This window comes from Crocuta crocuta, unplaced genomic scaffold, assembly GCF_008692635.1.
Source record: "Crocuta crocuta isolate KB4526 unplaced genomic scaffold, BGI_CrCroc_1.0 scaffold367, whole genome shotgun sequence".
Classification (NCBI taxonomy): Eukaryota; Metazoa; Chordata; class Mammalia; order Carnivora; family Hyaenidae; genus Crocuta; species Crocuta crocuta.
Window position 1 is genome coordinate 1,358,168 of NW_027527936.1, and position 18,006 is coordinate 1,376,173.

The window sequence follows — 18,006 nt, forward strand, 5'->3', positions numbered from 1 at the left end:
AAGTCCACTTAATGCAGCATGGCTTGCCTCTTGTTCTGATCTGGCTCAGTTAACACTTTCAGTTCTCCAGATCTAGCTCCTTCTCTCCTACAGCATGGGGAGGAGACCGCTACAACTATAAAGACATTTCACGTTTTCCTGGGGAGTTTTTAGACTGATAGAGAGTCGGGGGAAAGAGAGAAGAATAAAATCATGCATGATGGGACCACAAGCCCACTTTAAGAACCTTCTACTACTGACAAAGGAGTGACTGGCCTTAGCTGTCGAGGGTAATACGTAGGAAGACTTGGGAGGAATTTCTGCAAGTATAGGGCTATGTGTTCTCAGAAGATGATCTGTGAATGTGACTGGTGAAACCCAGGGCCCTCCGAGAGGCAGTGGGAAAGCACACTGTGGTGAAGCACACGCTGGTCAGCCACCCAGTCACATGAGCCCATTCCAGCTTTCCTTAGCGCCAGACGATGAATCCCAAAAGCTTGCAAACTTGTGCCTTCTTGCTGTATCACCCTAATTATCTTGTTTTTTCTTTGCTCTGTTGAAGAGTTTGCCAAGCTTTCCTCGTCTTCTTTCATATACATGGATGTTTATGTTTTTCTACTTAGGAAGTTATTATTGAGATTATAGCTGTAATATTTCCTCAAAAACTCACCCATATAATTAAGGGAGAAAATGTAACCACATAGAGTTTATATTACTGATTTCCAGTCTGGCTTTCTTAAAAACCACATACACTTGCTTAAGCTAGGGGATTTTGCAAGTTGATATGTATTGATGCTGGCACATAGTAGGTGCTGCAATAAAAGTCTGCCTACGAAAACTACATGGGTCTAAGAATGCTAAGGAAAACAGCAGGTGTGGTCAAACCTACGAACTGCTTAATCACATCTCACTATTTCCAGGAGTCTGAGAGATGCCAGTTGTTTCATTACATGTGCCAAAAAACTGCTACCACTCTCAGGGATCTATGGCTGGTGAAGGCAAGGGAATGAGCTGGAAGAGAGGTATGGGGCGGGACTTCTCAGTCCTTTCAGCAGATATAATTAGAATCAGTGGGAGAACCTAGATCCCCACTTCATAATCTAATGTCTCATGTCACTGTCCCTTTTTCCCATTTCTATTTGTGTACCGTAAGCATACAATCAAGAGAAAGCCAGTTATGGGAGTACTAATTCACTGCACAAGCCTCATCTCACAAATACACAAATTTTTTTCTGACCAAAATAGAGCCTTTGAACACTTCTTGCACAGTTTTCTTGAGATGTCCAGGCATCTAGATTGTTCAGAGAGAACCTAGAGTCAGCATCTACCACGTGCTATTTGGTGCTTTGCATTTACATGCTCATTTTTGCCTTTTAATTACTCACTCACCCTGGAAAGCAGGCACCTGTCTCTAGCCTCCACTGAGCCTAGCACTACTAAAAGGGGGGGCTGCTTTACAACTGTTGGCCACATGGATGAATAAAGGCTAGTTTCTAGATGTAAGTAGAGTACGAGGCCAAATCTGGGATGATGACAGAGATTTTGTGGGTGTGTGCATGCATGCGTTGAGGAGGGAGGAAATGGTATATTAAATAAAGGCGAGGCCTGGAACTAGTATATCTGAGAAGGTAAAAAGGAAGACAGCCAAACAACTAAGTAGCTGTCCTCATTAAGGGCACCAAAAAATTTGTTTTCGCTTATTGATCAATGTGCCCACATGGTTAGTGAATGCACCTTCTCAGAGACAAGCAGGGCATATTGGTTGCCAGAAGTTTCCCGTGGAGAGAACACTCTCCTGCTTGCTATGGCTTAGGAGCAAAGGAAGTTGGGTGGAAGGGCAGGTGTATAGCTATACAAATGTTTCTGGAGATGAGTGCCCTTTGCCATTCTGCCTTTTTTGGACATAAGGTTTCCAAAATTTAAAAAGCAGAACATTAGTTTAAGTAGATTTTACTCTGTTGTGAAAATGGGAGTAGCACTTTCATTTTGGTAATTAAGGGAATAGTGGCTTGAGATGCTGATGAATAGAAATGGAATCAGAAAACTCAGCATGATCTGGTTCACTCAGCAAACTGTTATTGAATAACCACCATGTGCCAAGTGCTGGGGCTATAAAGATGAAATTAATAACTTAGTTCCATTTAACAAGGAGTCTAGGCAGTAACAAATCCTAAGTTCTAGACAAAACAAAAAGGAGAATTTTGGCTCTCTCATTACTGCTTATACTAAAAACCAGCAATATTTTCCATGTTGTAGGAGTATTTGTTAAATAAATAAAATAGTTGTGACAGGTGTTCAACTCTAAGAACTCCTATTTTGGGTTCTTTATTCAAAGAATATGCCCCCTGATCTTTTTATCCTTTTCACCACAACGTCGCTGCCTCAATTCTTTAGCTGGCATATTATGACAGCTTGTTAAAAGTCATGTCTGCCTCCAGCTTCCAGAAGCCACCCATCCTTTCACCGCTACCAGAATGGTCTTCTAAAACACAAATCTGACCTGTGACTCTACAAAGCCCATTCAATGGCTCTCACTGCTTTTAGGGCAAAGACCCTGATCTTTAAAAACAGTCTTTCCCATGCTTCTTCTCCAGCCTTCCCTCTTTCCATTCCTCTTTACACGCTGCAGTCTAGTTGTCTAAACATCTTTAAGTTCCTCAACATTTATATTTGTTTTTTGTTTTTTTTAATCTTGGGCCTCTACTTCGCCATTCCCACTGCTAGCTAGAATTTTTCTGCTACCTCCTCATTCTTCCAGTTTCAGTCTGATGTCACTTCCCTTGGAAGCCTCCTCTGACCTCCACCTTCCAGTCTTCCAAACTAGGTAGGGTCCCTTCTGTCCTTTATCACTACGAAGCTGGAATTCTCTATTTGTCTATATGCTCCCCAAACTGTAAACTCTAAAGGCAGATAGATGCTCCCTCAGTTAAGCCAATGCCTCGCACTCAGCTGTGGCTTGATGCTTAGAACTTGAACAAATGGATGGACGGCTGAGGAAAATCAGCCTGTCAGTTGACCTACATGCTGGGACCCACAGTTTAGCCTGGCTTGTGTTATTCTTGCCTCTACCCTGGTTTTCCCCTGCACAGTTTAGGATTACAATTCAACCAATCGTTTTTCTGAGCCAGAATCCCAAAGGGACTATAGTATAGTTTCCTAGGTAGTTTTATAAGACGAAGAGTCCATCCATAAAGTATGGGAAATACTTTTTAAATTTTTTAATGTTTTTAAATTTATTTTTGAGAGTCAGAGAGAGACAGCGTGTGCAGGGGAGGGTCAGAGAGAGAGGGAGACACAGAATCTGAAACAGGCTCCAGGCTCTGAGCTAGCTGTCAGCACAAAGCCTGACATGGGGTTCGAACCCATGAACCGTGAGATCATGACTGAGCCGAAGTCGGACGCTTAACCGACTGAGCCACCCAGGTGACCCTGGGAAATACTTTTTAAATGTTTCACAGAAATAACGGGAAGAGAGATTCTGAAATGTTGTTTTTAAGCATCAAATTCTTACTCCCTGGACCAGAGTAATACTACTGCCCCTCAACCATAGCACGGAGTTGGATTCTGAAGTGTTCTCTTTGTGGGATGCCACAGGTAGAAGGCATGGAATGAAAAGGTAGAGGAGGCCTGACTGGCCTTTTACTCCAACAGGTGTGCTCAAGGGCAGAACCTCTCCTGGACCCCATATTTGTATCAGCACATCAAGAGCATCCAGACCCAGTTTACACTCTATGAAGTCACAAGAACCTGGAGTATAATCCAGACAGCAACACACTAATTTATAATAAAAATGTAAATATGAGGTAGCTCGCATCTCACATTGTCTTCCTATTGTAAAGTTGCACAGGAAGCTAAGCTCTAATCTAAAAGGTGCTTGCCCAGATTGAAATCAGTGTGTGTGGGGGGGTTGGTTAGGTGGATGTTAGGATGGTGAGAGGCGTAGTTAATAGTTAAGCTTCATAGTCATGTCAAATGGACTTAAACTCTCTGTTTTTTTAAATTTAAAAAGTAAAACTTGCCTGTTTCAGTTTTATGTTAAGTCACACGTAAAAAAAAAGTGATGAGCTTAAACACAGAACAAAACAAAAAACCTCTTGCCTTTTATAACCAAGTACCCTGGGTTAACTGCAAGCTTTGTATTTGCTGCTTATGAGAGTTGGCTGGGCCCCAGGAGTTCAAGAGTTAAAAAGGATACTACTTCTTAGCAAAGGAGAAAACAGCCGGCATGCAGGAGTCCTTGAGAGGCAGAGCCCAGGTGGGTGGAGGGAAGAGCAAGGTGGCAGGTGGGCTGGACCTGGAGTCAAGCAGGAGACTGTCACAGAGGTCGCTTGTTACCCATCCCTAAGAGCAGGTACGGATGGTACCACAGGGTGGGAGGGCCGTAGAGGGTCACCTAGTTCAACCTCTCACATTAGGAATCACTTGCTCAAAGATGGACGTGTGTGGCCCAGCTGGGGGTAGATCCTAGTTCAAAGCTTCGATATTACACAACACTGCTTCTTTCCTATTTTGTATCAGGATCTGGAAGCCAAAATCCAGGGTCTCAAATGAAGCTTTGAAGAAAGTCTGAAGGAGAATGGGGATAGTACAGAGATGTGTGAGAAGGCAACATGGCTCTAAGGCCAGCTGGTCCTACTGGAAGATGTCCATGGCTTCTCCCTCTAGACTCAAATATCAACAGAACTAAGTCACTTAATCCTCTGAACTTTATTCTTCTCATAAATAAGATATATCTGAAATAATTATACCTAGTACAGAAGTACCAGGAATATAAAGTGAAGTGATGCATGTAAAAGAACATTGAATAAAATTGGTATTTTTTTCCTCCTACTTACTGACAGCAAGAAACAATCTCATATTACTTTGAATTTTTTTTACCATTTGTATACTGATGGCCAGAAGGTAGGAAGGGAGGAGGAGACAAGATGATTAGAAAGAGAACAGGCTTACACAGAGAGAACATCTTGTTTTGCAAAATGAATTGAGTAACCACATTTTTTCCGCGTTGGATCACTTGTGCCCTAGCCAGGACACCGAGGTGGCTGAAGTTCTGCTGTTACTGAGCAGCCACACTGCAGAACCTACAGGGGGGTGGGGGACAAAGGAGGTGTTGGAGGACTTCTGGCTGCTGAACGATGGCCAAAGGACCCAGTCTGGAAATGCCAACCGGAAGGAGGTCTCTCTCCACCTTCTGAGTCTGGCCCTTCTGGTCAACTGCTGTTAAAAACAGTCAGCAAACGCCTCGGGAAGCACCAACCACATAGTGAGTCATCTCTCTTATCAGCACGGTGCACAGTCACAAAGGAATGCCTGCCCAACAACTCCTGGGCACAGAGACTTGGCCTTCTGGCTCTGGAGAAATGCTAAGGGATCTACCAGTAAGAGTAACAAAACTCTCCAGGCAAGAAAGTGAGATCAACCTACTCACTGAACACAGCCTGGGGCACTGACGTTTCTCCTGTTTGTCTCAAGTAAACAAAAATGATTCTGCTACTACCTCCAAGTCACTTCTTTTCTCCCTGCTTCCAGAGAAGATGCTGCCTCACAGGGCTTGCAGACAGACAGCAATGGGTTTCTCATAGCAATCTCAGGCACTGGTTTCTTGAAGCGTATAGAGGAATAAGCGCTTTCCTGAGGCGGAAGTGTGTCTTACCGCTGCTCTGCCCCCATCTCAAGTTCTCCCCACCTCAGTGCCACCAACCTAATCAGTGCCAGCAACCTCACCTCCTCCTTGCCCGCAGTTAGCATAGCGCAACCCAGTCTCCATAAGCAGTCCGAGGGATTTTTTAAATAATAGCTTTACTGATACATACTTCATACACTGTAAGATTCACCCCTTTAAAGTGTACAATTCAGTGTTTTTATTAGATACACCGATGTGCAAACATCTTCCCTATCTAATTGTGGAGAATATATACCACATTCATCAAAGTCACTTCCTATTTCCCTTCTCCCCCACGCCGCTGGCAACCACTAATTTACTTTTGTCTCTGTGTTTTCGCCTTTTCTGGACATCCCGTACAAATGCAATCATGCCATGTGTGGGCTTTTGTGATTGGCTTTTTCCTCGTAGTCTAATGTCTTTTAAGGTATATCTCTGGTGTAGCCTATTTCAGGACTCCTTTCCTTTTTATTGCCAAACAAGATTTTATATGAATATACCACATTTATCTGTTCATCACATGATGAACACTTGGACTATTTCTACTATTTGGCTACTATGAATAATGCTGTCATGAACATACATGATAAATTTTTCTATGAACATGTTTTCTATTCTTTTGGGTGTATACCCATGAGTGGAATTGCTAGGTCACAGGTAACTCCATGTTTAATACTTTGAGTAACTTCCAAACTGTTTCCAAAGTGGCTTCACCATTTTCCAATCTCACTAGCCATGTATCCAATTCCTCCACATTCTCACCAACACTAGTTATTGCCTTTTGACTGTATATTACCCATGGGTGTGAACTGGAATCTCCTTGTGGTTTTGATTAGCATTTCCCTAATGGCTAATGACATGGAGTATCTTTTCAGGTGCTTATGGGCCTTTTATATTATCTTCTCTGCAGAAATGTCTATTCAAACCCTTTCCCCATTTTTTAAATTGGGTTGTCTGTTTTATTGTTGAGTTGAATTCTGGATACAAGTGGATACTTTTTAAAAGTAAATCACATCTTGTCACTCCCCTACATAGTGCCCTCTAACAATTCCCCACGTGTTTAGAATAAAACCCAAATTCTCACTCTGGCTTTCCAGGTCCTACAGGGTTTTGCCACTTTCTTCCTCACACAGCACACTAGAGCGGGAGCAGTCTTCTCTCTGCCCCTGAAACACAGGTGCTCACTCACGTCTCAGCACCATGATATGTATGTCCCGTCCTTGTTTGGAACTGTCTTTCTGATTATTCAATTCAAATGTCATCCTTTCAGACAAATATTCCTGAAAAGAAATTGTATCTAAAGAATCTCCCCCTGGGGCGCCTGGGTGGTTCAGTGGGCTGAGGATCTGACTTTGGCTCAGGTCATGATCTTGCAGTACATGAGTTCAAGTCCTGTGTCGGGTTCTGTGCTGACAGCTCATGGCCTGAAGCCTGCTCCATATTCTGTGTCTCCCTTTCTTTCTCTGCCCCTCCCCCACTTGTACATGCTCTCTCTCTCTCTCTCTCTCTCTCAAAAATAAGCAAATAGATATTTAAAAAAATAATCTCTTCCCTCTGCCAAGAGGAACCAGAAAACTTTTGAGCATGATGGGTATGTTCATTATCTTGATTGTGGGTCATGGCTTCATGGATGCACACATACGTCCAAACTTTTCACACCTCCTTTTCAGTCACACCTTTGCTGCCACTATTTCACCATACTTTATTCCTGAGGAGAAATTGTGGATCTGAAATCACCTTGGTTATTTTGTGATCTCAATGTTTATCACCAATCACATCCCACTAGAAGTTCCAGGAGGGCAGAAATGTTTTTCATCTTTGTAACTGCTGTATCTTCAGCTTGGCTCACAGTTAAGTGCTCAATAAATACCAGGCTAACTGAATGAATGAAACCGACAGAGTTTTAGAAAAGAAACTGACAGACAATAGGAAGGGGGACTTTCTATGCCCTCAGATTAACTAGTAACTTTAGGCTTCAGGGATGAGATTCTTAGTCTTTCTTTTATTCAGAGCAGCTATCTCAAATTCTATTCTGGATGATGTCCAACATCATCATCATTAGAAATATAATTTACTATTCAATTACTCTGTGGTACTATTCCAGTATTTTATATATATTCTTCCATTGGTAGTGGTTATTTTTATAGTAATAGCATTATAATACTGGTAATGTGGCATATAATAATATACATTATCTAGTAATCATAATAGATATAGTATGTGATAACTATGATAATGCAGCAGTAATATAATAACAACCCTTGTTTAGCACTTGTTGTTTGCCAGATATTATGTAAACATTTTATGCATGACATCTCATTTATTCCTCACAATAACTTTATGAAGCAGGCGTTCTTTAGCGGACAGAGAATTTAAGGTTTAGTGAGGTGAACTAACTGCCCAAAGCCACATGGCTGGCAAAAAAAAAAGGCAGAGCTGGAACTCAAACCTAAGTCTATTTTGCTTCAAAGCTCATGCTTTTCCCATTGTGTTACAGTGCTTCTCAAGTATCCTGATGACACGATGCTACTCCAGCTCGTATATAAAGTCCCTGGGACCCAAGACGGAGGTGCACCTTGAGACAATCAATACTACACAAACTCTGAAAGAGGTCAAGGAACCAAAGTGCCAGGGAGGAGAAGCCAGTTGCCTGAGAATAAACCAGGATCTTTAGAGCAAGGAACTTTTACTTTATCCCAAACTCCACATCTAGCTTCCTTTGACACTGAATTCTTATTGTTTCTGACTGCTCTCGGGTCAACCTTGGTGTTATACTAAGCTGCCGGAAGATACGCGGAACGTGGGAGACCCAGGCAATCTCCCTCACCAGCCTGGGTCCTGACTTCAAGAGCTCAGGGACGAGCCTTTACCTTTAGTGCCAGGTGGCTGTAGGTTGTCTCCAGTCAGGGAACACCAGCCCACAGGGAAGATGTCCCGGGAGTCGAAGCGGCACCAGTAGTCAAAGGCCCCTCGCCACCCATCAAAAGTGACAAGCACCTCTGAGCCCCGCACCTCCCCAATAGTGGCTGGGCAAATGAAATGAGGGTTCTTCCTGTCCACAGCTTCTAGCTTCATTCCCATTTTGAAGAAGTTGTGGGGAGGCGAGGGCGGTTCCTAGATGAGAAACAGAAAGATACAGACCTAGATGCAAACACAGAGGCTGTGTGCCCCAGCCGCTACCGAGCCTGGATGATGAAAAGCCACTGGCTGCTCCAGAAGATTTATGATGAGAGTTTTGTCTTTCCTTTACATGAATTTCAGAGTATACCAAAAAATTACTTTTTAAGCCCTAACATTTTACCATTTTGATTCAGATTTTTTTTAAGAAATAAAAGGTAACATTTTTGAAGCTGGATCCCTCTTGTGCCCATTCCTCATAACTATATCAACCCATTTGTATACTTTAAAATTTTATATAAATGGTATTATACTGTACATATCATCCTACACCTTTCTGTGTGTGGCTAACATTATATTTTTGAAATTTACCTATGTTGACAAATTTAGCTCCAATATATTTCAAACGCTAATAGTTCATATTCCATTATGTGTGTCTATCGCACCGTATTCATTCTCTTCTGATGGACATTTGAGATCATTTCTAGTTGTTCACTGTTTCTAGAGTTTCAAGGAACATTCTTACACTAGTTCGTTTGCACACATGTCGGAGGGTTACTTCAGGGTATGTAAGTAGGAGTAGAATTGCTGGATTATAGGACAAGGACCTTAGACTATTTTATCTACTCCTAAGTTAATACTTATTTGATAATTTAGTTCCACATTGTTACTATACTTAGTTTAGACAGTTATAGGCAATGCTTGATTAGTTTTACCCATGTGTTAAGCAGTCTTTCCTCACCACCACTACTTCCATTCTTATTTTCTGGGTTCAGTTATCTTCCTCCTAAAATACATTTGTCAGTTCTTTCAGTGGCTGTTAGTAACTACTTGTACTAGTTTGTTTGGAAATGGCTTGATTTTATATTTATTCTGAAAAAATAGTATGGCTAGATATAAAATTCTAGGTGGACAAGGATTTTATTCTCAGTACTTGGAAGATACTCTTCTATTATCTTTTGGCCTGCATGGCTCCTGTCCAGAAATGTGCGGCCAGGCTACCTGTAACCCTCTGTAAGGTATCCTGTATAATTATTTGCTCAGATCTTTTCTCTGGACTTCAGTAATACTGTGATGTTTTAAGGTATGTATTTGTCTTTATTGCACACTCTGGAAAACTGTTAATATCTTCTTGAATATTCCTATTCTCTATTGTTTCTAATTAATCTTTTTGAAGTTCATGTTCAGCATATATTGGACCTTTTAATATTATTTTCCTGGTCTCTTCTCCTTAAGAGGTTTTCTACCTCTTTATCTCTCTGTGCTGTGTTTTGGGGAATCCCTTACATATATCTTTCAGTTAATTCCTCTTTATCTAAGTCCTAGTTTCTTATATACCTATTAATTTGTACTTTGAATCATTAAATTTCATTTCAGGATGTTCAATTTTTTACAATCTTTTTAAAATAGGGTTTTGTACGTCTTCCAGCTTTCATATTGCTTTTTGTTCCTTAATTGTTTTCAAATACCTTAATTTATGCTCTCTATCTGCTATCTCTGTTATCTGGAAGCCCTCTGTTTATAGCCTTACTGTTTGTTGGGTCCACTGACGTCTCCTCATGCTGGTTTGTTCTGAGCGTTTTGAGGGTTCTGGGATTCTGAACTGAATACTCCTCTTCAGTGGGACTCCTGACATTGTGTTGAAAGCAACCGCACCCTCTAGAGAGGCCTTGGGTTCGCGTCCGCAGGCACTCAGAACGATGTCAAGACAGCCCCGAAGCTCCTAGACAACACGCACCGTACCTGGACCCCTGACGGGCATGGCTTGGACTGCTTTATCAGAGGAGGTGAACTCCATTTGCGCCTCTCCCCAGAGCCGCGGCAGAGACTTTCCTCAGCAGTGTCAACAGTCTTTTCACTAAGGAGGAACCACTTGAGGGACCGGACCTCGCTGTCTACGTGGCAGTCTCAGGCCCATTTCACTGCCCTGCACTGCCCCGAGGGCTCATCTAGCCTGCCACGGCTGTTAAAAGACAAGATCCTTAGAAAGCGAGGCTGGCAAGGCCCCTGCAGGGATCTGCAGGTGCCGTACATACACTTAACACTGGTTCTCCCTCTTCATTCTGGCCTCTGGAGAGTTTTCTAACTTTCTGGTGGCTCAGCAGAGCATTTAAAAGAATATTTGTGGGTCTCCCTCTTCAACCCCCTCACCACGTTGATATATTCTGTAGCAAAAGGGTTTGTATGTTGCCCAGTGCACTATGTTCTGGGAACAAAGTGCTCTTAGGGTTTAGACTTAACTAGCAGCACAGGCAACTCTGGTTCAGGCCCCTTTACCTCATGAAGGATTTTGGCTGAGAGCAGACTGAGTGCCTCCTCCCTTGAGAAACAAGGATGGACGGATACAGGTTTGACACCCCTGTTCCACCACTTACTAGCCATGTGATCTTGGGCAAGTTCTTTATTCAAAAGTGTTCATTTCCTTAGCCATAAAGTGGAAATCATAATTCTTGCTTCAGAAAGTTAACTGTGAATATTAAATGAGATGGTGTAGATCAATTCTGAACATACTGTAGATACTCAAAAAAATAGTCTCCTTCCTCTCTCTCTGTTTAGCATATGGAACTCAGGGAATTCCAAGATCTAGAATAAGAACAGCTCCGCTAGATTTATATCCTGTTTTAGGTTTTACTGATAAACACATCTGAACTTCTTAACAATCCTGTGAGGCAGACAGACTCCCACACACAGATGAGGACAAAAGGACACAGCTTATTAATGGTGGAGCTGGGACCCAAAAAACAGAAATTCTAACTTACAGGGAAATTTCCTCCAGGGATAACTGCTGCTTCATAAGCTACTAAAAAAATCCTTCCGCCGAACTAGTTTCTGAGAAGGCATCCTCAGGCCATAAATATAAAGTAGACATCAGGGGCTTAGTAAATGAAAGAATGTAAGCATTTGACCTTAAACAGTCTGCAGTGGGGATATCTGAAGGACACCATACCTTGTGGAAAATCCTGATGGGAGCCATCTCTGCTCCATTTAGTGTCTTCAAAAGGAACATGGGCCAAGAGGAGGCATTCAGCCGAAATCCTGCAGCAAACATAATGGGCAACAGATAAAAAATAGGTTTCAAAGGGACTGGTGATATCAAGTTTTCCCTTTGGAATCCAGCTACTCCTGCCACAGCCTATGCTGTGATAGTTACAGAATCATAGACTGTTAGGAAAGGACTTACAGGTTAAATAGAAGAAACGCCTCATTAGACAGACAAGGAAATGAGGCACGTGAGAGGGAAGGTAACTTGCCCAAGGTAATGTTGCAGAGTAAGGAGTGGAACAAAGTCCCCAATCAAATTTTCGGACTCTATGACCAGGATTATAAAATGTGTATCAGAACGTCTAAAAGTCTTCCCCCGCAAGTCCAAAAGAGATGTGACATAGGATTGACAAATACTTGGAAACGATCTAGACAGTAGAGTGTGAAACGGGAGATGATAATCTCTTAGGAAGAAACCAGATATGTCAAGGGCTACACCCAATACACAAGTAAATCTTTTTAGTTTATCTCAGTATAAGCTCATTATTTCTCTTTCTTTCTCTCTCTCTCTCATACACACACACACGCACGCATGCACGCACACACGCTGAGTACAAACCACTTTCCCATATTCATTTTTACTTAAACAATTAAGGATCAGACAATGATGACCATGGAAGGGAATAATCCTAACCAAAAATACTCATTTTCCAAAAGAGTAAAAAGCAGCTTAGAGAGATTAATTGTCCATTGTCGTTCAACAAGTAAAAGCCAGGAAGAATGTGCCATTTAACTAATAAACTGTAAAGATAAGACTGTTATCAGAATTAGGTCATCTAATTAGGGCTGCAAAGGCTTCTTTCAGTTTGGCTTCAACTCTCTATCCTGAGATACCCAAATCTAGTGCTTTTTGATAGTCTCCCAATCGTGCTCAGCTTTCCTATTCCTGATAAGCGAACAGATAGGCTGCACCAGAGCTGCAGAGCTGGAAATAACAACGACGACATCTGTATTGTTGAGGACTTTACTAGATACTAAGGCAGTCACTTTCCACAGTCTATCTACTCAAGACAACCCAGTGAGGTAGATACTGTCTTCCTTTTATAGATGAGAAAAGAGGTATAAAATAAACTCCTTAAGATTTAAAAATGAACAAATGAGAAAGACAGGATTGAAACCCAGGCAATCTGATCCTTAAGTCCACACTGCTGACTACTATGCTAAACTATCAATATGCAGGTAAGACGAAAAAGGAAGAATCAGCTTTGGGAATTAAGTATTAATTAGTAACTATACTTAAGGGGGGGGGACATGAAAAGAGAGAAGAAAATGTTAATAAGAGATGATTTAAACTTTCTGCCTCAAAGGTGGCTAGGCTAAGCCAAGTTCCCCATGGTCGGGAGATGTCTTGAGGTAGCTCCTTCACATCAACAATGGTGACAGCAATGCGGATGTTCCTGTCACTTAATCTAAAATTGCTATTGTTTCCTATTTTTGCTTGCCTAGTTCTTTTGCCTTTTGGAAAAACTCTCTGTGATTTGGTGGGGATGTCTATCACATGACTACCAACCTGGCCATGGAATACAAAATAATGACATTTAAGGGCATCAGACTCCCCTATACCAAGAGTGAGTGAGTGAGTGAGTGAGTGAGTGAGTGTGTGTGTGTGTGTGTGTGTGTGTCCCAAGTTGGTCAACTGTTTTCTGACATGATAGACATGCTGGAGAAGAGTCTTTCCCTGAGATCATGGCTATACGGGTGTTTGTAGGTTGGCACTGTTACAGGGAGAACATAACTGAGAATAAAGTCAACGTACAGCAAGATGTGGGGGAGTCGTAACAAGGTTTAAAACTGTGTTCAAACCCACTCAGCAGCAGGCCTCACCTTCTCTGTTACATGGTCTCAGTAATTCCTGCTTCCTCCTTTTCCTCTCCTCTAACTTGTTTTGGGTTGAGTTTTTACAATCATGGCCAAAGGATTCTTGACTGTTAACTTTTCCTTTGATCAGAGTAAAAGGGGAAAAATTTTTTTTCCCAGAAATTCAAGCCTGGTCTGTGTGTGAGGAAAACAACTCTCCTCAGGTCAGGTGAGGGCTGATGCAAGTCAAACCCAGAGCAGATGGGCCACGAATGGTTCACTACACCTACAGGCAAGACGAGGCAAGACACAACTATTCCAGAAAAATGCTTGCTATACCTGATAAAAGAGAGTAGGAGGAATGACTGCACAGTCAGAACACTCAGATCTGTGCCCTTAGTTCCCAACAAGTGCCTCGCCATGTAATTACCAACCCATTTCTTAGAAACGGGTTACTCGGGAGCTTCCATTTCATATGGAACTTTAAGAACTATGAAAAAAAAAGTTCTCTCATCTGGGAACAGTTAGAATATTATAATAGCTAATGTGTACTGACTGCTTATTATGTATTAAGTTCTTTACACACAATTTCTTTCTGGATATTTGAAGCAATACTATGAAGTATGCACTATGATTCTTCTTAGTTTGCAGAAGATGAAATGGAAACTCAAGCATCTTGTCCAAGGTAGTAAGTGATGAAGGTTCCAATAAATGGTGGTCTTACTCCAGACTTCATGGTTCTTAACTCCTCTGTTTTACTATCTCCTAGCAAGCTCCTTCAAGAGCAGAAGGGCAACACAGAAATGTCACCAACCCAAAGAATTATTAAGGTCCTTCATTCCCCAACCCCCAAAGTGAGGTGGAACCCTCCTCCAAATTCAAATTTATCTGTAACCTGTCTTAGGAAGTCACAGATGGCATTTTAACATTGAAAGGGCCCTCAGAGACCTTATAGTACAAAAATTTTATGATGCAGATTACAAAACAGAAGTCCAGAGAGCCTAAGAAACTTATTTGTGGTCATATAAGCTGCTCTTGTAGAATGAGGCTGGAGCCCTAAGACTTTTCATCTGGTTCTCTGTCACTACTTCCAAAGTAAACATTTATGCTGCCTTCCAAAGAAAACATTTATTATGCACATATGACGTGCCAGGCTCTATGTGCTAAGGACTTTACGTGGGTTACCTCATTTAATCACTACTACAACTCTGTGAATTAGAAATGAGAAAAGTAGTGGTGGTCCCAGAGCCAACTGCCTCAATTCAAATCTAGCTCTGCCATCTACCTGATGTGTGACATATGGTAAATTACAAAAACCTCTCTCTAGCTTTAGTTTCTTCAAAAATAAAGTGGGATAAAAATAGTAACTACCTCGATGGGTTGTTCTATGGATTAAAATAGGTTAATACATGTGAAAGACTCAAAATACAGCCTGGTATACAATAAGTGTTAGATAAATGCTGGCCATTATAGATGGAAGGACTGAGGTTAGAGAAATTAAGTAAAATCTCTAAGGCTACTATGCTAATAAATAGCCGAGGCAGGATTTAAGCCCAATTTCTCTGTCTCCAGAACCTTCATTATTAATCCACATGTTAATGTCTCCAAATATTTAATCACTCAGCCCTACCTTACTACTTTTATTGGTAAAAAGAGTCTGGGGTCATAAATTAGTAAAAGAGGGCAGAGAAGAAGATTAAAAGCAGTAATTTGAGGATCTCCTCCAATTAAAGAATGGCCTGCTTGTGAGGAAAAGAACAGGTATGTCAGAAAGCCGAACCTATGAACGCGGGAGCACGTCAGTGCTTGGCCACGGTTCTCTTCTTGGCCCCCAGTTTCCTCCTGGCAAGTAGGACTGCCAATTTATATCTCCAGCTCCATCCTTTGCCTTGAGTCTCATGCTCGTATTTCCATCTGCCTTGTTCTGCAAGTCTACGTGGCTGCTCCGAGGCCTCAAAATGAGTGGGTCTCAAGCAGAACTCTGGATTTTGCTGCCTGCCCCCAACTTGCTCTTTCCTCCAGTCATCTCAGCTCACTTCATGACACCACTTATTAAAACCCAGGTGCTAGGACCAAAATGTCTACAAATGACCTGATTAGTCAGCAAGGCTTGATGGTGCGTGCATCTAATATACCTTCAATCAAACAAACCATTTCTCGCCTTTTGAGATTCTTCACTCACCAATGACCACCATGATCTAAGGCATAGTCACACGCTACCAAGAATGCTCCAGCAGCCTTCTGGTGGACTCTCTGTCTCTACCTTTACCTCCCTGCTGTCTGTCCTCCACATAAGAGCCTGAAAGATATGTTTGCATGTTTTTTAAATATAAATCAGATCACATCACTGTCATGCTTACATCCCATAACACAGATAAATCTACAGTCTTTAGGTATGTTAACTTGCTTACTTCTCATAACTCACCTGCCCCTCATTCACTGGTCTTTCTGTTCCTCAAACACACCATGCTGTGTCCCTCTGCCGCAAATACTCCTCCCTTTTCTCAAATCTTTGTCGGTTCTTTGTTGAAATATCACCTCCTCAGAGAGGTGTTCTTATACCATCCTACCTATAACAGCCTCCTAAATCCTGCTCCCTTCTAATTTAAGTAGGTTTCCTCCCCAACATGGGGCCCGAGGCGGGGCTTGAACTCATTAACCTGAGGTCAAGAGTCAGAAACACTTAACCGATTGAGCTACCCAGGCGCCCCCTGCTCCCTTCTTATTTATCCTTAGCTTTTATCATTGCCTGAATTTTATTTCTTTTTTCCTTGTAATGTGTATGTCTTTTCCGGGTAGAATATAATTTCCATGAGATTTTTATTGAACAAAGGAAAAATCTCATTAAACAGGTACCAGGATTTGTTGGATACTTTATCATGTTATTCCATTTAATACTCAAAAAAAAACAAAAAAAACCCCCAAAAAACCCAGGTGTGGCAGTTTATGAAGGATCTGGAGGGTGAAGCAATTGAAATTCAACGTTAAAAGTCAAGGTAGATTAATTTACCAATGGCCACATAACTAAACTTGTAAGAGGCTGAGCTAATATTACAAAGTCAGGTCTCTTTAATTTGAAACCCAGGCATGCTGCAAGTGTTCTGTGCTTACCTAGGATTTCTTTAATGACGTTAAGCAACCACTTATACAGAGCTTCCAGATATTCCCAAGACTGTTGGACTACTGAATAAGTTAGGATCCATCTGTTTAACCTTGACCTGAGGAAGCTCTGGAACCATCAATAGGTCTAGAATTTAATCACAGTTCATGCCCTCTGGTGGCAAATAACAGAATAGCACTCACACCAGGAACCACATGGTTGTGGGTCCCCACTCCCTACCATATTCGTTGTCCCATATAATAATTCCAAGCTTTGTGAAGTTATTAGACTCTATGGCCGTCAGAATGACTCCAAACTCATTCTCTTCTCCCAGAGGAGCTTTATGTACATGTATATCTACAAATACATGTATAGAAATATGCCACTAAGTCACTGTACAACTCTGGACAACTCACTTCCCTTTCCCTGTTTCTGTATCTGTCAGATGATTACACCGAACTAAACCCATGCTTCCAAACTGAGGGTGAGTAGACCATCTCAGTTTTACCCCATGCCTGAAAGAACGGACAAGTGAAACTGGCAGAGAGATGCTGAACACACCCTCTTCCCCCGATGAAGGAGTGAATACCCAAACTGACCATTTGGGGAGACTGGATTCCTTATAGTTCTGATAGGACTCTATCCCCATATCACTGTTATAATCCCATATACCCACTCAGACACAAGTTAATACAGATTAATTTAATTGGGGGTTCTGACTAATCATGAGATAAGTATATGTATGTATGCATGGCTCTGACAGGGTCCTTGCTGTAGACAAGAAGGAGTTTAATGAATACTTAAAAAAATTATTTTTTATCATTTATTTATTTTTGACAGAGCATGAGCAGAGGAGGGGCAGAGAGAGAGGGAGATACAAAATCTGAAGTAAGCTCCAGGTTCTTAGCACAGAGCCCGACACGGGACTTGAACTCATGAACCATGAGATCATGACGTGGGCCAAAGTTGGACGCTTAAATGACTGTGCCACCCAGGTGCCCCTAAAGAATACTTTTAAAATTACCTTTGTAAAATAAGCATTTAGGACACCACAGTTAAAGTAATATCTAAGATTCTGGGTTGTTTCCACCCCCACAGGTTACTATAAAGAGCTCATAATTCTGTGATAAATGAGCCCTTTATCTTTTAAAATCCCCCTTTCTACTGACAGGCCCTGGAGGCTACTTAGTGAATGAAAAGACAGATCAATGACAGGAATATACAAAGGGTTCCTTTCAAGTCAAGGTACCACATAAACCCACCCCAGGACACGTGACCAAGTGTGCTGACCAGGACTTTGTGCTGGGAT

The 18,006-nt window shown here is 41.7% G+C and overlaps 1 protein-coding gene across 8 annotated transcripts in view; it reads right to left on the reverse strand.

Annotated features, from left to right (window-relative positions):
- The window catches only part of SCMH1 (Scm polycomb group protein homolog 1), a 159,112-nt gene that overhangs the window by 71,918 nt on the left and 69,188 nt on the right, over positions 1–18,006 (reverse strand). For all 8 annotated transcript variants that reach the window (XM_077752005.1, XM_077751999.1, XM_077752000.1 and 5 more), the window contains 2 exons: positions 11,706–11,794; positions 8,512–8,755 (listed from right to left, as the gene is read on the reverse strand). In XM_077752005.1, coding sequence (XP_077608131.1) covers positions 8,512–8,755; positions 11,706–11,794 — 333 coding nt within the window. The remainder of the gene's footprint in view (positions 1–8,511; positions 8,756–11,705; positions 11,795–18,006) is intronic.